Raw genomic sequence first — 22677 nt, forward strand, 5'->3', positions numbered from 1 at the left:
TCCCATTACATAGGTTCTATTATCTCCATTTTACAAATGAGAAAACTGAAACCCAGAGAGGTTAGAGAACCTGACCAATGTCACATAGCCAGGAAGATTCATGCCATGTGGTTCTTATACACAAGTATATTATAAGCCACAGTCCCCGATCTCAAAGCACCAGAAGGCAGGCGTCACCGCCCCAACTAGGTACATGAGGAAACTGAGGCACTCAGGCTCTGGGATGACACAACTGTCAAGTGACAGAATCAGAGCCAGCGAAGATGACTTCTTGATTTCCATCCTGGGAGATTTTCCTACAGAACACCCAGTACAAGTGGCGTAACAGTAATAATAATAATCAAAAGACATTCCAATGTGAAGAAAGGGAAAAAGAACTCAACTGCACTGGTCATCAGATAAATGCAAATTGAACAGGAAAATAATATTGCTGTTATTGTTATTGTTATTTTGCCTATCCGATAGCGAAAAACATTTTTTAATAATCCCAAGCATTGCCAAGAGTGTGCCAAATGGAGATTTTCATACATCAATGGTAGGAGTGTAGTTGGAATATTTTGGGAGAGAAATCAAACAAGAGATATATACTCTTTGACTCAGAAATATCATTTCTGGGAAGTTATCCTAAAATATTCATAAATGTGCATAAAGGTTGCACATTCATGATGTTATGTTATTAAAATCATCATATGTAACTTAATGAACCCAAATACAAACTTGGGGTAAATTAATTATGGTTCAATACCCAATGTAATGCAGCTGTTAACATCAGGCTGTGCTATTTCATGGGATGGAATGATGCTCATGACATACTTATAAATGAGCAAAGCAGGCATCCAAATTAACTCAATGTAGCATTCCATTTTAAAGGAAGAAAGTATAGCAACAGGCAAAAAACTGGAATACGAACAACATATTAGATCATAATACTTTACCATCTAAAATAGTGACAGTTGTTCTCTCTGGGTGGTGGGATATTGCATATGATTTTAATATTCTTGCATTTTCTTCTCTGAATTTCCTAAATTTTCTGTAATAAGTATATATTACATTTGCAGTCACAAAATAAAAACAGAAACTATTTTAAAAAAAGCAAAGTAAAGAAGGTAGCCAGAGGTGGACTGTTGGAAAGCCTCTGAATGCCTGGCTGCCGAGATGAGTGGGGTCTGCTCTGATGCCTGTAGGGTCCTTGGTACCCTGGGGAGTGGCGGTGAGGCCAATTAGAACCTTTGGGCTTTTCTTCCCAGCTTGGCCAGGGTGAATGGACACACCTGCCATCGTGTATTCTCAGGAATAGGGAGCTGGACACACTTGAGAGTTGAGTACTTGCCGAGCAGACAGCTCAGTACACTTGCCACCCACACACCTCCTGGCCCACCCCTCTACCCATCTATGTCAAAATTGAAGACAGAGGAATTCATGAGACCCTTCTTTCTGATCTCCCTCAACTGCTTAACTGCTTCTTTGTTTCCAAGGCACTTATCCCGTTCTAACAGATCACATAATCCATGGGATAATTTGCATGTTGTTCTTCTCTGTCTCCCGCTGCTAGAATGCATGCTCCATGAACCTAGGGATCTTTGCTTTGTTCACTAATGGATCCCAAAAACCCAGAACATGCCTGGCACACAGTAGGTGCTCAATAAACATGTGTTAAATAATGGATTCCAGAATGCTGTGAGAGTTCTGGAATGTTCTTAAGGGTCTACAATGATCTTAAGGATTCCAGAGCAAAGGATCAGCCCATCAGGGGAACTGCCTTGACTCCTTCCTGCATCACTTTGAGGCGAACATCCCCCACAGACACATGCCACAGCCACCCCTGGCTTACATAGGAGGGTAAGAGGTGGCATTCTTCACGAAGCTCCATGGCTCTGCAGGCTGTGGTGGAGTAAACCTCAGGGGTCCAAGAGGGGGCTTGGCAAAAGGGATTCCCAGGAAAACGGCCACAGGCTGTGCAAATCCTTCTAAGCTGACGAACTTCCCCAGCACTTTGCCATGCACGGTGTCCACCACAGGTGGCGAGGACGGGTGCCCTGCTGGACATGGAGAAGAAATCAAGACGCATCAGCGGCAAAAGGTTGGACCCGGATTCCAGATGGGGTTTGCCACTTTCCAAGTGAGCGACCTTTAAAAAGTCACCTAAACCGTCTAGGCCTCAGTTTCTGTTGATGTACCATAGGGATGAGGATCAATGTCCTTCCTAACTCATCAAGCTGGTTTAAGGAACAAATTAGAATTGGAGGCATAAAAACATCCAGCCAAAAATAAATGCAAGAAGGAGAGCTACTAGGAAACAACGAGACATTTAGCTTCCCCCTTAGAAGCCTCTGGAAACATTTATCCATTACAATCCTGGCACTGAGCCGCATGCTGGATGAGAGGATGAACAAGAGGTGCCCCGAATTCTCAGACGCACTGACCCTTGTAGGGAAGGGTCACATATACACCTGGGCCTACAGCTGGGAAGGAAGTGGCCATGTCCTGGGAGAGGTACCCATAAGGCAGTCTAGGAATTAGAAGAGGGCTCAAGGCCTTCTGATTGCGGGCATCATAGAGGAGCTGGGACTTGCGGTAGGTGAGGATTGAATAAGGGGAGATGAGACGCAGAAAGTGGTACCCAGCAGAGAGAAGGGAATGTGCTGAGGCGCAGAGCCTGCCTGGGGAAGGAGGCATGGCCCACATGCACCAGGTGGAGTCTGGGGAAAGTGGAAAATATTCCTGTTATGACAGAGCACAAGTCAGGGAGGGCCTAGAATGCCAGGCTAAGCGCTTGAGTTTTCTTTAGTGTACAAATAAGCAGCAGGAACCGTTCCAGATAAAGGATGTGATCAGGTCCAGGAAGATTCTTCTGGTGGCCCTGGGCAGGTCTGCTCCGTTCTTGCAGCATGGGCAATGCTTCCTCGCTGAGCTGAAATTCATTTCCCACAGCCTCTGCATCAGTCCTGGTTCTACCTGTCATGGGACTATGCTGGCCTGATCTGGCCTGCAGCTTGTGGCCTTTCAGACACTTGATCTTGCTGCCCACCCCTCAGGTCCTATCTGGCTCCAGTGACCTCAGTTGATCTAAGCTTCCCTCCTAGGAAATCATTTCCAGCCTCTTGTCCTCCCAGCTGCTCTGCTTTGGATACAGACAAGACGTCAACACCTCCCTCAAAGCGTGGGGCTAGAACAGAACAGAACAATTCGGATTTGGTCTTAAAGGGGAATATCCAATCACAATGGAAACCCCTTATGCAAAGCCCAGTTACACAACAGCATCCATGTGTCATCTTATCAATAGTCAACCCTCTAATGTCAATATTTAGCTTCATTTTTTTTGTTGTTGTTGCTAATTACAAATAATACTGAGATGAACATCGTTGGAAGTATGTGTATTGACACAGCAATGGGTGGTGGCATTACAGGTGGCTTGTTTTCTTGGTGATTTCCATGTTTTCTGCACTGTATGGGATTTCTGATCTTCACCTGAAATCCTCCCACCCCATCCTAATTATTTTAAAATTTTAAATAAAAAAAGAAAAAATATGAAGAAATATGATGATGTCTAAAAGGTATTTCGAAAGACTTGGAGACCAGGCACAGTGGCTCACCTGTAATCTCAGCACTTTGGGAGGCCAAGGCAGGCAGATCACTTGAGGTCAGGAGTTCAAGACCAGCCTGGCCAACATAGTGAAAGCCCCTCTCTACTGAAAATACAAAAATTAGCTGGGCATGGTAGTATGTGCCTGTAATCCTGGCTCCTGGGGAGGCTGAGGCAGGAGAATCACTTGAACCCGGGAGTCAGGGGTTGCAGTGAGCTGAGATTGCACAACTGCCATTCCAGTCTGGGTGAAAGAGCAAGAAGGAAGGAAGGAAGGAAGGAAGGAAGGAAGGAAGGAAGGAAGGAAGGAAGGAAGGAAGGAAGGAAGGAAGGAAGGAAGGAAGGAAAGAATGGAGGGAGGGAGAAGGAAGGAAAGCAAGCGGGAGGAAGGGAGGAAGAGAAAGAAAAGAAAAGAAAAAGACTTGGTCCCTGACCAGAAGTGGGGGAAATGGAAGAGAAAGAAGACCAAAGAGCTGGCTTGTGATGCTGGATCACTGTTCACATAGGCTCACTGAGATGTCAGTGGGATACCCTAGCAAGGTGACGCCACTGGACAAGCACACTTCAAGGCTGGAAGGAAGCCTTGTGGGGGAGCAGGGCAGAATCTTCTTCTAAACCATGAGGGGTACATACCATGGATGTGTATGGCTTCATCAATGTGAGAGGCAAGGGAAAAAAACAAAGATCAAACACAGGAACCACTATAGCCAAGACAGAAGATCTATCAGTGTAGGGAGGAGAGAATGTTCTGGTGTCCTGGAAGCCCAGGGAGGAAGAGGGTGAGGAACCAGCTAAGAGTGCTGAGGGCTTCAGGGAGGTGGAGGAAGGTCAAGGCAGAGAAGAAACCCCTGGGCTGGTCTTTTTCGGCTCAGGGATTCACTTCAATAGGATGAGGTGGATGACAGCCAGAATGCCAAGGGTGAAAAAGTGGGTGAATGGGGGGAAGCAGAAACAAGTATAAGAACAAGAGCAGTTGCCACTGATGTTATATGAAACATGAACATGTGGGCACCTACTATGGGCCAGGCATGCATTCCAGTTCGTTTAAATTAATCTTCAAAAAGGCCTTGCTGGGTAGGCATCAACATGTCCATTATACAGAGGAGGAAACTGAGGAAGTGAAGGCAGCCCGTATGGTCTTCCTAAGGAAGGAAATGGATGGCATCGCCAGGAGTAACCAGAGGTAAAGGAACATTCAGTTTCAAATAGGGTTCCTCTCTTCCTCTGCCCTTCCCCACAGTTCCAGAGCTCTCACACTGTCAGGCTGCCAGAAGGAAGACAGGATGCAGACGGGGCCTGGGCTGTCAGGATTCAGGACCCAGAGACAGACCCAGGCATGATTTTCGGGTTGACCTTGGGCAAGTACATTTCCCTGTGTGAGTCTCAGATTCTCCGTCCATAAAATGGCACGGGGGCATTTCGAGGCCCCTCCCTGCACCCCTGTATGTACCATGTCTTTTGCTTTCTGTATTCTGATGCTCTGGCATCTGAGGCCTTGTTGACCTTGGAGAAACTGTCCCTCCCAGAGTCCAGCCAACCCGGAGCCCACATCCCAACCGCCTCTTTGATCAGGTGGCCACGCCCTGGCCACTACCCACCTGCCCTAATCATGCCAGGGCTAGGTACAGACAACCAGGAACAGCCCCTGTGCCCCAGAGCCCCTTGAATTATCCCAACTCTCCAATTTTCAGCCTGCCTGTCATGCTTTTCCTCTTCTATCCTTGGAAGCCACAGTAAAAGCCCCCTGGCCTGAGATCCGCCCTGTCCCCTCCCCATGCTCTGCTGCTTCCCCTTGTGCCCCCCACACTGGTGTCCTCCTCCTTTTGAGAACATGAGTAAGCAACTGTCTTTTTAATGGCAAGAGGTCCTGATATAGTGGCGTGATCACAGCTCAAATTTTCCATTCATACACTACATTTTTAAACAAGGCCTTTATATTTATCCACCCCTTTTTCGTGCTTTCTACATACCGGGCGCTGCCAAGAGTGCTTTAAGAACGACGACTCATTTCCTCCTCACTACAACCCAGTGAGGTAGGTAGCATTGCCACTTCTATTTCAGAGAGGGGGTAACCAAAGCACGGAAAGGCTCGAAAAGACAGTCCCTTGTCTAAGGGACAGTCCCTGTGTGTCTAAAGACAGTCCCTGTGTGTCTAAGGACACACAGCTATGAAGCGCCCAGTGGGAACTCAAACCCACGCACTCTGGTACAGAGACGATGCTCTGAATATTCTGCTGAGCCGCTCTCCGTGATCCAGCCAAAACAGGGCTAATTAAGAGACAGTAAAATGAGCTGCCTAAATTTATCCTGTGTGAGGCCTGAGGTCGGCCAGCTGCCGGCCTGCACGGGGGCGAGCAATGCAGGGTGGTCTCAGGATGTTCACCCTCCCTGCATCTCGCATCTCCGGGCGGACTGGTCTGGTCCGGCTCAGCAGCTCCAAGTCCAAGTCCAAGTAGTGAGGGCGCGCAGTCGCGGAGCCGGACCTGTTGTGTGTTTGCCTTTCTATGCATCTGCGTCAACCTCGGCCCAGAACAAGGATTTCAAAAAGTGCCCCGCATATTTTTGATTTGAGAAGGACTCACCCCAAGCCGTGAAAGCAACGAGAGTGGCCAGGACAAGAGCACGGAGCCACATAGTGGAAGGGCGACAGTACCCGGGCCTGCGAGGTCTCCCTGCAACTCAGAGGGACTGCCCTGTTCAGCCCTGGAGCCCATCCAGGCCCTGAGTTACCACCCTGAGCTGCCAATTGCCTAATCCTCTAATTGGGAGATAGCAGAAAAGCCCTCCCTTTCCCCAGATTTCCCTGGGCTTCTATTGGGACCTCAAGCCACGCCCACCCACAGTTTACTCTCTCTCATCAAACCACTCTGGACTATACTCTCAGATTACAGAGAGCTATAAACTCGCCCAACTGCTTGTTAGATAAGGGTTTCTCCCTTGCAGGAATCTAACCTCAGTGCACTGTGAGGGCCCCCAAAGGCCGGCACCAGGAGGCAGATACTTTTAGGCAAAGGGGAGCTTTAATCTGAGGTCCTCAGAAAAAAACTGTAAAATGTTAGAGCCACTGACACCTCACAGCTCAGCTGGGTAAGTTAGGACATATCTCAGCTCCCAGAGCTTGTGTTTCATAGCGTTCCAGGCTCTCAAGCTTGGAAACGATTTTAAATTTCATCTAGTCCCCTTTCTGAGGCCTGAATTACCTTTACAGTGTCCTGCCAACTGGCCCAGCCTCCTGTCACACACCATCAGTGTCAGAGAACTCACTACTTTTCAAAGCAGGAATTTTTGGACATAATGTAAAAAATGAACTTCATCTGCTCATAGTCCCTGGCTCTAATCATCCACCCATCCATGTACCCACCCGTTCTGTGAACATTAACCAAAATGCCTGGCACCTGGCCATGTATAATGGATACAAAGGCCAATTCAAGACATGGTTCAGCATCTTTTTTTTTTTTTTGGTTTTAATCATATACCTTTGCTTTTTAAAAATTTTTTTTATTATACTGTAGCAGGACGAGCCGCAGACAAAACTCCTCAGACACCAGATTAAAGAAGGAAGAGGTTTTTTATTCGGCCGGGAGCGTTGGCAGACTCGTGTCTTAAGAGCCGAGCTCCCCGAGAAAGAAATACTCGGCCTTTTTAAAGGCTTACAACTTTTAGGGGTCCATGTGAAAGGGTCGTGATAAATCGAGCAAGCGTGGGAAACATGACTGGGGGCTACATGCATCAGCTAACAGAATAGAAAGTTTTACAATGCTTTTTTCATACAGTGTCTAGAATTTACAGATAACACAAGTAGTTTAGGCCAGGGGTTGACGTTGTTATTATTACTTTGTTTAACTCCTAGGACTCGGTGGTGGTGTCAAGGTTGTCTGGCTATTTATCTTACTTTTGTTTCTCTCTGTCTTGTGAACTAGGCAAGGAAGGGGGAGGATGGCAGCAGGAGTAGTAGTGGTCTCCTTCCTTATCCCCCCCTTTGAGAATTTTCACTAATTAGTGGGAGTTCTCACTTTTATTTTTACTTTCTGAGTCTCTTTGCAAGACAGAACGATAGTGTTTTATGTCATATACTTATGCTGAAGTTTTCTGATGAACCATGGTAGCTACAAAACCTTTTATCATTTGAAGGAACAAGTGTAATACACAGGGGAGCAGCAAGCAACTTTCTATTACTAGTAATATACTTATAATGAGGGTTTTAAATTTTTATAGCTGGAAACTGTTTTCTAAATGAAGACCTAGGATCAAACCTGTGTTAAACTTGTACAGGCACATGCATCAACTTTGTCATGTCCTCAGCAGGTTAGTTTTGTCACTGGGTCTGAAAAGCTTTTTCTTAGCGAGTAACACAGTTTTTTAAAATAACAGAAGTTTTTAAGAGCCAGATGCTTGAACTCAGGGCATCTGTTTGGGGAAAGAGTTAAGTTATCTTGAGGCATTAACTCTTTTGCTTCTCAAGGCCATTGGTCTCTTATGTTAGCCTTTTAGTAAACATAACATGAAGAAACATCTAGGCTGCCAGCAATGTTTTCAGCCAACTGAGCAAATAGGCTTTTTCTGTTTTTACTAAAGGAAGAAGTTCTGGTAACTCCTGGTTTGTATGTTTAAAGAATGACTGTAAGACCCAGAATTGTTGCTGGGCTGGACAGGTCTGGGTTTCCTAAGTAGTAAATGTACAGTGGGGACACCTTATATAGGTGTTTCTTCTAGCGTGGTTATGGGGGGTAGTAACAACAAAACAATGTACAGCATATACATATCCAGCAAGGGCAAAAGAGGTCCTTACTTGGGGAAAAGGTTGAAGACAGCGACAGAATATTAGGAAAACAGCATTACAGGAAAACTATTAGTCTTAAGATTTTTAACTATATTTACTTGCTTGACGAGTCCTCAAGCTTCGGCCGTGCATAGACTAGTCAGCTGCCGGTGTGTGACTAGAACAGGGCTTGTTGTCTCCTCAAACTTCAGCCATGCGTAGACTGGTCAGCCTCCGGAGTGACCAGAGCAGGGCTGTTGTCCTCAGCAGCAGCTTGGTCTCGTCTCAGGATCAGCCGGATTGGATGATCTGCATCCTGCTGGCTGGTCCACTTGTCCTGAGCTGCCGGTGTTAGCTGACTGTGGTAGATCTAAGACACAACACCTGCAACTTTAACAGCAGTGGGAGTGGACAAGGTTACAGTATAGGGCCCATCCTATATGGGTCCTAGAAAAATTAGATTTTACAGAGTCACTAGATTTAAAGCGGTGTCAGGCTTATAGGCATTTTCATTTATTTAATTGTGAACACTTTGTATGGCTTTTTTTAAAGCCTACATTTGCTTTCTTAAGGTTAATTTCTTTAGTTTCTGGAGGTCACCTTTAATTTGACCTATAATTTGGGGGTGGTCGACCGAACAAAATGTTATAGGGCAAATACCTAGTTTGTTTGGTGGGGGTGCACCTGACTCAGAGGAGGACCATAGGCAAAAACCTAGTTTTATCTTAAATGAGCAAACAAGCACTAGCATGTACAATAGTCTCCAGCATGGGGCAGTTCGGTAAAGTCTATAAGCAAGTTTTCACAAGGTATGGCTCTTTTTACTGTTTAAGTTGCTTAGAGGGGGTTTTCTCCCCACCACTCCCCCTTTGTAACTCTATTTGGTGGCTTAGCCTTCAGTGAGAAATTGGAATCCAGATACGGCAGAATCTTGCTGCTTTTAACTTCTAATGTGACCATGGGCTCCTGGGAGCCTAATGAGAAGGTGCCGGGTCTGCCCTAGTCTTCACATTCTTCAGCTCCTGTCAGTCTGATCAGATCAGTATTTGGTTCCTTCAAGGTGTGGCAGCCCTTGGCCATTTCCTTTATTGCCTTTTTGAACATTTATCTTTCTAGTGTCCTTTCTTTTTGCATCTCGCACATTAATCTCTCTCTAGCCTTGTCCGGCTCTTGAATCCTTGCCTAACTTGACTTCTTTCACATTTACATCCACGTCCACGTCTTCTCACATGACTAATTTCTTTTTTTTTTACACTTACTCTTAGTCTTTCTTTCTCTTTTTGCTCTTTCCCAGTTTACTGATGCCCAAGGCTGGTCCCGGAGGTCAGGTCTGCTAGAGTAAACTGAGTCCAACACTTTTACACAGTCATGCTTGACAGGGCTCTGTGATACTGGGAGCAAGGTGGTGGGTTCAGGGTGTTACAAACTGCAATGGTTATACGGGGATTTTCACAGAGCAAACTTTGGTACTTGGTGAGTCTAGCATTCGTTAACCAATGATGTCTTTTAGTATTCATTAAAGTCACCACAGCATGGGGGGCCTTTATGTTCAAGTTTTGCCTAAAAGTCAGCTTATCTGCTTCTTGTACTAGCAGGGCAGTTGCTGCCAAGGCCCTCAAACATGGAGGCCATCCTTTAGAAACCCAGTCTAGTTGTTTAGAGAGGTAGGCCACAACCTCGGCCAGGGCCCCACAGTTTGGGTTAAAACTCCAACTGCCATCTTTTCTCTCTCTGACATATACAATGTAAAAGGCTTTGTCAGATCGGGTAGCCCCAAGGCTGGGGCTGACAGAAGTTTTTTTCTTTAACTTACAAAAGGCTTGCTGTTGTTGGGATCCCCATTCAAAAGGTTCCCGGTCCCCCACTTTGTGACCTCATACAAAGGCTTGGCTAATATTGCAAAGTTTGGGATCCACAGTCTGCAAAACCTCACAGCTCCTAAGAATTCTCTCACTTGCCTTCTGCTCTTAGGCTCCGGTAGATTGCAAATGACCTGCTTTCTTTCTGATCCCAGGCTGCGCTCCCCCTGTCGGATAGTAAATCCCAGGTAACGTACCTGTTGTCGGCAGATCTGAGCTTTTTTTCTTGGACACTTTATACCCACAGTCCTTCAGGTGCCTAAGTAGGGCATCCGTTCCCTTAGCGCACTCGACTGCCGTGGGGTGTCCCAGCAGAAGGTCATCGACGTACTGGAGCAACACGCGGCCTAGGTCTCTGGTGGGAAACTTCTGGAGGTCTCGAGCCAATGCCTCCCCGAAGATGGTGGGGGAGTTCTTGAACCCTTGGGGAAGCCAGGTCCAAGTGTACCGAGTAGTGACACCTGACTCTGGATCTTCCCACTGAAAAGCAAACAGCTTCTGGCTCTCGGGGGCTAATCTGATGCTAAAGAAAGCATCTTTCAGGTCCAAGCAGGTGAACCAGGTGTCCTCAGCTGGCAACAACCCCAACAATGTGTACGGGTTAGGTACTGTTGGATGTAAAGTCACTGTAGCTTGATTAACCAAGTGCAAATCCTGTACTGGCCTGTAGTCCTTGGTCCCTGGCTTGGGAACCGGCAGGAGGGGAGTATTCCGTGGAGACTGACAATAAACTATAATTCCAAAGGTTCTTAGGTGCTTGAGATGGACCTGGATACCTTCAAGAGCTTCTCTGAGGACTGAGTACTGTTTTTGCCTAACCGGCTGTGCCCAGGCTTAACTTCTATAAGTACGGGGGCTTGGTTGACGGCCAACCCTGGAGGGTTGTCTTCTGCCCACACTTTTGGCCACCACTTAGCCAGAGCTGGTCTTATCTCTTGGCTCAGCTCAGTTAAGAAAAGTCTCCATTCTTCCTCTCGGGATACCTTAAGGGTCATAATGACTCCAGTTCCAGGTCAGTTTAGCAGCAAAGAGCCATGCTCTGTAAAAGGGATAGTGGCTCTCAGCTTGCTAAGCAAGTCCCTTCCCAACAAAGGCAAGGAACAGTCAGGCATGTACAAAAACTGGTGAATCACTTTATGTCCTCCTACAGTACAAGTCTGAGGCAAGCAGAAAGCTTGCTTTGCTGAAACCTCTGTGGCTCCAATTATGTCAATAGTCTTTTTGGATAAGGGGGCGACTGTGGTGGTTACTACAGAATGTTCAGCACTGGTATCTACAAGAAAATCAATGTCTTTCCTTGTTTTCCTTTTAGCTGAGGGCATTTGTTCTTCCAGTGTCCCATTTCTTTACAATAAACACACTGGTTACTCTCAGGGGCATTTGTACCCCAGTTTTGGGTCGTAAACCAGCTGCCAAGAGAGAGGTTTCTCCCGAGGCTTCACCTCCTCTCTTGTCTACTCTGGGTGGCCTAGGGATATGTTTGTCTTGTGGAGGCACAAGCACTGTGGGCTCAAGAGTGGGGAACCTCTCTCCCTGGTAAGGGGAGGGCACCACTGGGATCACTGGTGCCATCTCCTGCAATGGATCTTCTGATGTTGGGTCGAACAGAACTTCAGGAGTTGATTTCCCTCGGCGAGTGGAGCGGGATCCTTCCTTAGCTGTCTGTCCCTTTGCTACTAGCACTGCTGCTGCCTGCCCTCTTAGCCAATGTGGGGGGGTCTAGCACCAGTTGTAACCAAGTGTCTATGTATGGGAACTGGTCTGAGTGTCCTGACTTACCAGTTACCTTGTGTCATACCTTAGAAACAAGGAACCTGTCCAGGCTTCCTTCTGATGGCCAACCCACTTCTAATGTTGGCCAATCTATTTCACACAAAGTTCTAAGTTTTCCTGATGTCATAGTAACCCCATAGTCTCCATTAAATCTCTTCTTAAAATTTTTCAACATAGTTCCTAGCAGAGTGGGCTTACTTTGTGTCTGATCCATGTTTCCTTGAGACAAAACATCACACTCACACCACACACACACCACAAAACAAAGAATGGATAAAATGGGCACACACACACCTTTTCAGTTTATACCAAACCAGAATCAAAACCAAAATCAGAGTATCCAGAAATCCGAGCCAGGTCAAAACCAAAACCAAAGTGTCGAACAATTCAAGTCAAGTCAAAAACAAAAACCAAAGTATCAAGCAATTAATTCAAGTCAAAAACAAAAACCAAAGTGCCGGTACAGGCACGCCATGGGTAATCAGGCCACGCTTCCACTCAAATGGAGTGGGCAAGTTCCAAAGACTAGTCTTACCAAGTTTCAGATGTCCAGACTTAAAGTGCCAGTTCCTTCCTGGTGTTCAGCCACTGTGTTGATCCTCCATGGGGGCCTGCTGTGCACTGCTCTGACGAGGTGTTCCGCCAGGGCAAATGCCTACCCAGGAGCACTCTCAGGATCTGCATCACTCAAGCTGGCCAGATTCCCCCAAAGGGATGCTCTACAGGGCAGGCATAAGCCGCCTAAGGGGCTGCCTCGACCATCCATTAATCACCTCGCTTCCTGGTCAGGGAACCAAGAAATGTAGCAGGACGAGCTGCAGACGAAACTCCTCAGACACCGGATTAAAGAAGGAAGAGGTTTTTTATTTGGCCGGGAGCATTGGCAGACTCACGTCTTAAGAGCCGAGCTCCCCGAGAAAGAAATACTTGGCCTTTTTAAAGGCTTACAACTTTTAGGGGTCCATGTGAAAGGGTTGTGATAAATCGAGCAAGCGTGGGAAACAAGACTGGGGGCTACATGCATCAGCTAATAGAACAGAAAGTTTTACAATGCTTTTCTCATACAGTGTCTAGAATTTACAGATAACACAAGTAGTTTAGGCCAGGGGTTGATGTTATTATTATTACTTTGTTTAACTCCTAGGACTAGGTGGTGGTGCCAAGGTTGTCTGGCTATTTATCTTATTTGGTTCTCTCTGTCTTGTGAACTAGGCAAGGTGGGGGGAGGAGGGCAGCAGGAGTAGTAGTGGTCTCCTTCCTTAATACTTTAAGTTCTAGGGTACATGTGCACAACGTGCAGGTTTGTTACATATATATACATGTGCCATGTTGGTGTGCTACACCCATTAACTTGTCATTTACATTAGGTATATCTCCTACTGCTGTCCCTCCCCCCTCCCCCCTCCCCACAACAGGCCCTGGTGTGTGATGTTACCCTTCCTGTGTCCAAGTGGTCTCATTATTCAATTCACACCTATGAGTGAGAACATGCAGTGTTTGGTTTTCTGTTCCTGCAATAGTTTGCTGAGAATGATGGTTTCCAGCTGCATCCATGTCCCTACAAAGGACATGAACTCATCCTGTTTTATGGCTGCATAGAATTCCACGGCGTATATGTGCCACGTTTTCTTAATCCAGTCTGTCAGTGATGGACATTTGGGTTGATTCCAAGTCTTTGCTATTGTGCTATTGTGAATAGTACAGCAATAAACATACGTGTGCAAGTGTCTTTATAGCAGCATGATTTATAATCCTTTGCATATATCCCCAGTAATGGGACGGCTGGCTCAAATGGTATTTCTAGTTCTAGATCCTTGAGGAATCGCCACACTGTTTTCCACAATGGTTGAACTAGTTTACAGTCCCACCAACAGTGTGAAAGTGTTCCTATTTCTCCACATCCTCTCCAGCACCTGTTGCTTCCTGATTTTTAATGATTGTCATTCTAACTGGGGTGAGATGGTATCTTGTTGTGGTTTTGATTTGCATTTCCCTGATGGTGAGTGATGATGAGCATTTTTTCATGAGTCTGTTGCCTGTATGAATGTCTTCTTTTGAGAAGTGTCTGTTCATATCCTTTGCCCACTTTTTGATGGGGTTGTTTTTTTTTTTTTTTTTTGTAAATTTGTTTGAGTTCTTTGTAGGTTCTGGATATTAGCCCTTTGTCCGATGAGTAGATTGCAAAATTTGTCTCCCATTCTGTAGATTGCCTGTTCACTCTGATGGTAGTTTCTTTTGCTGTGCAGAAGCTCTTTAGTTTAATTAGATCCCATTTGTCAATTTTGGCTTTTGTTGCCATTGCTTTGGGTGTTTTAGACATGAAGTCCTTGCCCAGGCCTATATCCTGAATGCTATTGCCTAGGTTTTCTTCTAGGGTTTTTATGGTTTTAGGACTAACATTTACGTCACTAATCCATCTTGAATTAATTTTTGTATAAGGTGTAAGGAAAGGATCCAGTTTCAGCTCTCTACTTATGGCTAGCCAATTTTCCCAGCACCATTTATTAAATAGGGAATCCTTTCCCCATTTCTTGTTTTTGTCAGGTTTGTCAAAGATCAGATGGCTGTAGATGTGTGGTATTATTTCTGAGGGCTCTGTTCTGTTCCATTGGTCTATATCTCTGTTTTGGTACCAGTACCATGCTGTTTTGGCTACTGTAGCCTTGTAGTATAGTTTGAAGTCAGGTAGTGTGATGCCTCCAGCTTTGTTCTTTTGGCTTGGGATTGTCTTGGAAATGTGGGATCTTTTCTGGTTCCATATGAAATTTAAAGCAGTTTTTTCCAATTCTGTGAAGAAAGTCATTGGTAGCTTAATGGGGGTGGCATTGAATCTATAAATTACTTTGGGCAGTATGGCCATTTTCGCGATATAGATTCTTCCTATCCATGAGCATGGAATGTTCTTCCATTTGTTTGTGTCCTCTTTTATTTCACTGAGCAGTGGTTTGTAGTTCTCCTTGAAGAGGTCCTTTACATCCCTTGTAAGTTGCATTCCTCTGTATTTCATTGTCTTTGAAGCTATTATGAATGGGAGTTCATTCATGATTTGGCTCCAGTTTTTGTCCATTCATTATGATATTGGCTGTGGGTTTGTCATAAATAGCTCTTATTATTTTGAGATACGTTCCATCAATACCGAATTTATTGAGAGGTTTAGCATGAAGGGCTGTTGAATTTTGACAAAGGCCTTTTCTGCATCTATTGAGATAATCATGTGGTTTTTGTCTTTGGATCTGTTTATATGCTGGATTATGTTTATTGATTTGCATATGTTGAACCAGCCTTGCATCCCAGGGATGAAACCCACTTGATCATGGTGTATAAGCTTTTTGATGTGCTGTTGGATTCGATTTGCCAGTATTTTATTGAGGATTTTTGCATCGATGTTCATCAGGGATATTGGTCTAAAAGTCTCTTTTTTTGTTGTGTCTCTGCCAGGCTTTGGTATCAGGATGATGTTGGCCTTATAAAATGAGTTAGGGAGGATTCCTTCTTTTTCTATTGATTGGAATAGTTTCAGAAGGAATGATACCAGCTCCTCTTTGTACCTCTGGTAGAATTCAGTTGTGAATCCATCTGGTCCTGGACTTTTTTTGATTGGTAGGCTATTAATTATTGCCTCAATTTCAGATCCTGCTATTGGTCTATTCAGGGATTCAAGTTCTTCCTGGTTTAGTCTAGGGAGAGTGTATGTGTCCAGGAATTTATCCATTTCTTCTAAGTTTTCTAGTTTATTTGCGTAGAGGTGTTTATAGTATTCTCTGATGGTAGTTTGCATTTCTGTGGGGTCAGTGGTGATATCCCCATTTATCATTTTTTATTGCATCTCTTTGATTCTTCTCTCTTTTCTTCTTTATTAGTCTTGCTAGCAGTCTATCAATTTTGTTGATCTTTTCAAAAAAACCAGCTCCTGGATTCATTTATTTTTTGGAGGGTTTTTTTTGTGTCTCTAACTCCTTCAGTTCTGCTCTGATCTTAGTTATTTCTTGCCTTCTGCTAGCTTTTGATTGTGTTTGTTCTTGCTTCTCTAGTTCTTTTAATTGTGATGTTAGGGTGTCAATTTTAGATCTTTCCTACTTTCTCTTGTGGGCATTTAGTGCTATAAATTTCCCTCTATACACTGCTTTAAATGTGTCCCAGAGATTCTGGTATGTTGTATCTTTGTTCTCATTGGTTTCAAAGAACATCTTTATCTCTGCCTTCATTTCGTTGTGTACCCATTAGTCATTCAGGAGCAGGTTGTTCAGTTTCCATGTAGTTGAGTGGTTTTGATTGAGTTTCTTAGTCCTGAGTTCTAGTTTGATTGCACTGTGGTCTGAGAGACAGTTTGTTATAATTTCTGTTCTTGTACATTTGCTTAGGAGTGCTTTACTTCCAACTATGTGGTTAATTTTTGAATAAATGTGATGTGGTGCTGAGAAGAATGTATATTCTGTTGATTTGGGGTGGAGAGTTCTGTAGATGTCTATTAGTTCTGCTTGGTGCAGAGTTGAGTTCAATTCCTGGATATCCTTCTTAACTTTCAGTCTTGTTGATCTGTCTAACGTTGACAGTGGGGTGTTAGAGTCTCCTATTATTATTGTATGGGAGTCTAAGTGTCTTTGTAAGTCTCTAACGACTTGCTTTATGAATCTGGGTGCTCCTGTATTGGGTGCATATACATTTAGGATAGTTAGCTCTTCCTGATGAATTGATCCCTTTAACATTATGTAATGGCCTTCTTTGTCTCTTTTGATCTTTGATGGTTTAAAGTCTGTTTTATCAGAGACTAGGATTGCAACCCCCGCTTTTTTTTGTTTTCCATTTACTTGGTAGATCTTCCTCCATCCCTTTATTTTGAGCCTATGTGTGTCTCTGCATGTGAGATGGGTCTCCTGAATACAGCAAACTGATGGGTCTTGACCCTTTATCCAATTTGCCAATCTGTGTCTTTTAATTGGACCATTTAGTCCATTTACATTTAAGGTTAATATTTTTATGTGTGAATTTGATCCTGTCATTATGATATTAACTGGTTATTTTGCTCGTTAGTTGATGCAGTTTCTTCCTATCATCGATGGTCTTTATGTTTTGGCATGTTTTTGCAATGGCTGGTACCGGTTGTTCCTTTCCATGTTTAGTGCTTCCTGCAGGATCTGTTGTAGACAGGCCTGGTGGTGACAAAATCTCTAAGCATTTGCTTGTCTCTAAAGGATTTTATTTCGCCTTCACTTATGAAACTTAGTTTGGCTGGATATGAAATTCTGGGTTGAAATTCTCTCCTTTAAGAATGTTGAATATTGGCTCCCACTCTCTTCTGGGTTGCAGAGTTTCTGCAGAGAGATCTGCTGTTAGTCTGATGGGCTTCCCTTTGTGGGTAACCCGACCTTTCTCTCTGGCTGCGCTTAACATTTTTTCCTTCATTTCAACTTTGGTGAATCTGACAATTATGTGTCTTGGAGTTGCTCTTCTCGAGGAGTATCTTTGTGGTGTTCTCTGTATTTCCTGAATTTGAATGTTGGCCTGCCTTACTAGGTTGGGGAAGTTCTCTTGGATGATATCCTGCAGAGTGTTTTCCAACTTGGTTCCATTCTCCCCGTCACTTTCAGGCACACCAATCAGACATAGATTTGTTCTTTTCACATAATCCCATATTTCTTGGAGAAAAAGGAGTAAAAAGAAATGAACAAAGCATCCAAGACCCAGTGGTTCTTAATCAGGAATGTTCATTAAAATGCTGGAAAACTGAAAAAGACTTCTATGTCCCATCCAAGGAGATTTTGCTTCCAATTGACTGGCTAGTGGCCTGGCCATTGGTATTTTCGAAAAGCCCTCCAAGCCATTCTTTTACTTACACCCCAGATAGAAAATTCTAAATTAAAGGGGGAAAAAAAGACACCAAGTGGCACTTAAATAAATGTCAACTTTAATTCCACAATGCATCTGATTGCATGTGGACAGAAAGAGAAGGAAAGAGGCCCTATATCTGGATAACTTAGTAATGTGCTCCCCCTAGCAAGATATCTACCAAAATTAGAACCATATTTGAAGATGCTGGCACTGCAAGCAATATTTAAAGGATGCATGTAATGTCATCTAATATGATTGTATTTTAAAAAAAGAGTTGAGTGGTGTTTTCTAGCTGTTAGTTTTTCCAAATATCAATATAGAAATTAGTTTTCTGCAGCTGCAGAGGCAATTCTGTTTCCAGCTTGCTTTCTTGTGACCTAGAGGCATTAAGTGGCCCAGAGCATCTCTGATCCACCCCTCCCACAACCACCTAATCCAGAGACAACCGAATGCCTTGGACCATCTGGTGAGAGAGGTAGCCGCATGGCAGTAAGAGTCCTGCTCTGAAGTGACAAGAGCCTTAAGGTCTAGTTTTGACTTACTGCTAACTTGCTGACACTGCATACTTGCTGAGTGTTCTTGGGTGAATCCTTTCACTTCTCTGAGGTTCACTATGAAATGAGAGGTCAAGGGTCCAAAAGTAAACACCTTTAGAGGTTGGGTAATATCAGTGAGTAAAATGGACCAGGCACAGCACAAAGTGGAATGGTGCAGACTGGGGAAAGTGGAGAACTTATGCCTCTGTAAAGGGGGCAGCCACCACTCAGTTCCTGTAGATTACTCTATTTTTGCTAAGGACAGTTGCACAGGGAGTGCACTGCAGAAGGGTAACACTTTACAGAAGGTGTCATTTGCATCATAGATGCAGATATTTATCCATGGCAGTTTCTGAAGATGTCTGTAGAAGGTTTTGAGGAAGGAGCACCCTGTAATTTGCATAAAAGGTGTTGTATGTACCTCCAGAAGTGCTGGTTATAATGTGCGAATGCAGCTCTATAATAGTATCCTCTGGGATTTCTTGTTATTGTTGTTTCCTGAAGAAGCTGGAAATATGGCATTTAATGTGAAATTTCCTTAATTTAAAATTTGCTGGCAACAAATTCCAAAACATGTTTAACGTTGTGTGAGCCAAACAAAACACTTCAGGGGGTCAGATTCAGGCTCTGGGTTGGAGATCTTTCACCCAGATGAGTTACTGGCATCTCAGAAACCCTCCTAGTCTATGCATCCTATGTAATCTTGAAGCAATTGTAAAGAAAATATAATGACCCTGGTGAATTATATGGATATAATATGGATTATGTGACTATGCAAAGTAAGAGTGCATCCTTTGAATGACAGTATTTAACATTCTCCCTACCCTGTGACTAATTTTGATTTGTCCTTTCTTATGTAAATGCTATTTCTCCAGAGTGAGCCTCCTAAGACTTTAATCTAACTTAGGTTGCCTCTGTTACACTTTCTTGAAAACACCTTATTCTCCTGAGTAACACCTATCAAAGTTACAGTATGAGATATCCACTTGCGTGAATGTTTGCTTAATGTCTGTTTGCTCACTCTTGGGTAGCAGCCAGGTTTTCTTCACTGCTGTATCCCGGTGGGGATACGCCTGGTATATATCAGACGCTCAGTGTAGATTTACTTTTTATTTTTTTATTATTATTATCTTATCTTTTTTTTTTTTTTTGAGAAGGATTCTTGCTCTGTCACCCAGTCTGGAGTGCAGTGGTGCAGCCTCTGCTCACTGCAACCTCCACCTCCCGGGTTCAAGTGATTATCCCACCTCAGCCTCCCAAGTAGCTGGGACTATAGGCACACACCACCACGCCCGGCTAATTTTTGTATTTTTTAGTAGAGATGGGATTTCACCATGTTGGCCAAGCTGGTCTTGAACTCCTGACCTTAAGTGATCCACGCACCTCAGCCTCCCAAAGTTCTGGGATTATAGTCGTGAGCCACCACACCCAGCCAGTGTGGATTTATTGAATGATAGATTCATCTCGACCCCATCACAGAAGCTTCATTTCTTCTTGGCACTGCTGATCTGATGTTTGATACCTAGAATTTGACTTCTATTTTTTATTTTGGATGATGTCAGGTTTCCATGGCTGAGGATACCCCATCACCCACACATCTCTCTGAGCCACAGAAGAGACCCAGCTCAAACCCATGATGTACAAGACATCCATACTTGGCTTGTGGCTGAAGCCCCGATGGGTTGGGGTGGTGGACTCACATTTTGGGTAACATTCACAGACATCTTCTCTGATAGAAAGTGGGTGCTGGGGGCAGGGGGAGTGTTATCAGCACAGAATTAAATTCTGCCCCCTTATCCATATTTTACATTCGATTTTATTTCATACGAGTTATAAAATCAGCCCTCCTCCAAATTTATTGAAGAAATCTTGCTGTCTTTCAAGACAATTTGCACTTTTTCATGTTGAAAATAATTCCATAAGGATCATTCCTAAGTCCATAAAATATCATCGAAAGCAGCTTGTTCTGCAAAGATCCCCACAGAACGTAGCTGAACTCAGAAGAGAGCTAATGATTGCAGGGAAAAAATGTAGGAGGAGAAGGGAAACCAAAATCACAGAAAGATAACTTCCCAAGGAACACAAGAGAAAAAGAAAGGCTGGAGGAGAGAGAGGAAAATTAAGGAGGAAAGAGGACTCCGGAGCGTGTCGGAGGCAGACAGGATCAGGGGGATGGTGCTGGTCCAAAACTCCACCCGCGGTTCTTTGAGTCTCTGTCCGAGGCTCATGTTCAAGTCCAGCTGCAGGTACTGCTCGGTCAGATTATAGGCTGGCCACAGAGGCAAGTCGTCCCCATTGGGATTCCTGGAAGGGAGAGCAGAAACAGGGGAGAGATTTTCCTCCTCACACCCCAGGCCTTGGCATGGGGGAGACTGGGAAGTTTACATACCCAGTTCGAGCAAAGGTAGCCCAGTATTTCATCATCTTCCGGCTCAGCAACTTCTCCTCCTCCGTGGCTCCTTCTGAAGGAGATAATCACAAAATGCTGCTGCTCTGGGTGAGGCTCAGGATGCCCGGGGTGCCTTGTATTTGATGAATCCCTTTCACACCCCTCCTCCCACTGGAACCTTACAAGCCTACCAAGTCACTGTACCCATTTTACACATGCAGATACTAAAGCTCAGAGAAATGGGGACCTACCCAAGGAATTGTGGCTTCTGAATGGTGGAAGCTGAACACACATCTTCCCTGTCCACCCCATGTTCCTGCAGCCAGTCCCATGATGCTGCAGGTTCCCTGGGGACACAGACCAGCTTGCTCCCTCTCTCTGTCTCTGTTTTCCCCTCTCTCTCTCTTCCTTCTCTCCTTCCTCTCTTCCTTCTCTCTCCCCATCTCTGTCTTCCATCTCTCTTCCCTCTTTTTCTTCTCTCTCTTCCTCTCTCTCCCCTCTCTCCTTCTTCCCTCTCTCTCTTCCTTCTCTCTCCCTCTATCTCTCCCTTCTGTCTTTCTTCCCTGTCTCTCTGTTCCTTCTCTCCCTGTCTTCCCTCTCTCTTGCTTCTCTCTCTCTTTCCTCTCTCTTTTCCTTCTCTCTCTCCGTCTGGCTCTGTCCTCTCACACACATTTTTACAATTAATTTTTGTATTTCTTTATTTAAAAAGTAGAAAATCCAAAATGCAGAAAGAGCATCTAACATCCAATGAAAATGTTTCCCTTTCATCTCTTCCCTGCAGACACCCAGTGACGAGCCTCAGAGGCACCTTCCCAAAGACAGGCTCTGCAGGTTCCAGGGTATAAACGGACACCTTTCTACACATCTGGCCGGAGACTGGACACGTATTCTACATATTGCTCTTTTTATTAAAATTGATCTCATATATAGGACTTGTCTCTTATCAAACTGCCATTTGTTGTTCTATGAACATGTAATATATAAATACATATTTATATGCAATTATATATAAATACATAATGTATGTGTCGTGTTTCCGATCTTTTGCTGGTAAAAGCAGTATTTTAGTGTGCATATATATTTTGCACATGTGGAGGTATACTTACACAAAAACTCTAGAAGTAGAATTGACAGGCTAAAAACTATATGCGTTTTAATCTACGTTATTTATTTTTATAAAGATGGGGTCTCACTCTGTCACCCAGGCTGGAGTGCAGTTGCACGATCATAGCTCACTGCAGCTTCCAACTCCTGGGCTCAAGCAATTCTTCCTGCCTCAGCCTCCCAAAGTGATGGCATTACAGGCATGAGCCACCACACCTGGCTAAGACTACACATTTTTTTTTTATTTTATAAAAATAAAAACAATTTTTGAGACAGGAGTCTCATGCTGTTGCCCAGATTAGAGTTCAGGGCCATGATCATAGCTCACTGTAACCTCAAACTCTTGGGCTCAAGTGATCCTCCTACCTCAGCCTCATAAGTAGCTGGGACTACAGGTGTGTGCCACCATGCCTGGCTAATTTTGTTTACTATTTTTTTTTTTTGTAGACAGAGGGTCTTACTATGTTGCCCAAACTGTTCTGGAACTCCTGGATTCAAGCAATCCTCCCACCTCAGACTTCCAAAGTGCTGGGATTACAGGTGTGAACCACCACGCCCAGCCTTACATGCATTTTAAATGTTGATAGACTTCTCTATTAATGTATAAAATTGTTTCTCACACCTGCTAGAATACATTATTTTAAGTGTTTTGTTTTTTCCAACCTTGATTGATGAAAAATAATTCCTTGCTAAGAAGGATGGTCTGAAGTTTCCTTGTTATGAGGGAGGTTAAGCGGATGTTCATATGTTTACAAGGCACTTGTGTTTTCTTTTCCATGAACTGTCTGTTTGTATCTGCTACCCAGTTTTCAATTAGGTTATTCTTTTCTTACGAATTTTCCTCT

The 22677-nt window shown here is 44.2% G+C and overlaps 1 protein-coding gene and 1 pseudogene across 3 annotated transcripts in view; both read right to left on the reverse strand.

Moving 5' to 3' along the window:
* The window catches only part of LOC102127617 (liver carboxylesterase 1-like), a 32674-nt gene extending 26401 nt beyond the window's left edge, over positions 1-6273 (reverse strand). The window contains exons 1-2 of one of the 3 annotated variants that reach the window (XM_005591950.4): positions 6166-6273; positions 1832-2036 (exon numbers count right to left, since the gene is read on the reverse strand). In XM_005591950.4, coding sequence (XP_005592007.3) covers positions 1832-2036; positions 6166-6217 — 257 coding nt within the window. In that variant the 5' untranslated portion in view covers positions 6218-6273. Of the gene's footprint in view, positions 1-1831; positions 2040-6165 lie in introns of all 3 variants that reach the window. The other 2 variants (XM_005591949.4, XM_005591951.4) reach the window with 2 other exon arrangements.
* Positions 6274-20378: 14105 nt separating this feature from the next.
* Positions 20379-22677, reverse strand: part of LOC135968943 (carboxylesterase 5A-like) — a 29318-nt pseudogene continuing 27019 nt past the window's right edge.

Source organism: Macaca fascicularis, chromosome 20 (genome assembly GCF_037993035.2).
Source record: "Macaca fascicularis isolate 582-1 chromosome 20, T2T-MFA8v1.1".
Taxonomy (NCBI): Eukaryota; Metazoa; Chordata; class Mammalia; order Primates; family Cercopithecidae; genus Macaca; species Macaca fascicularis.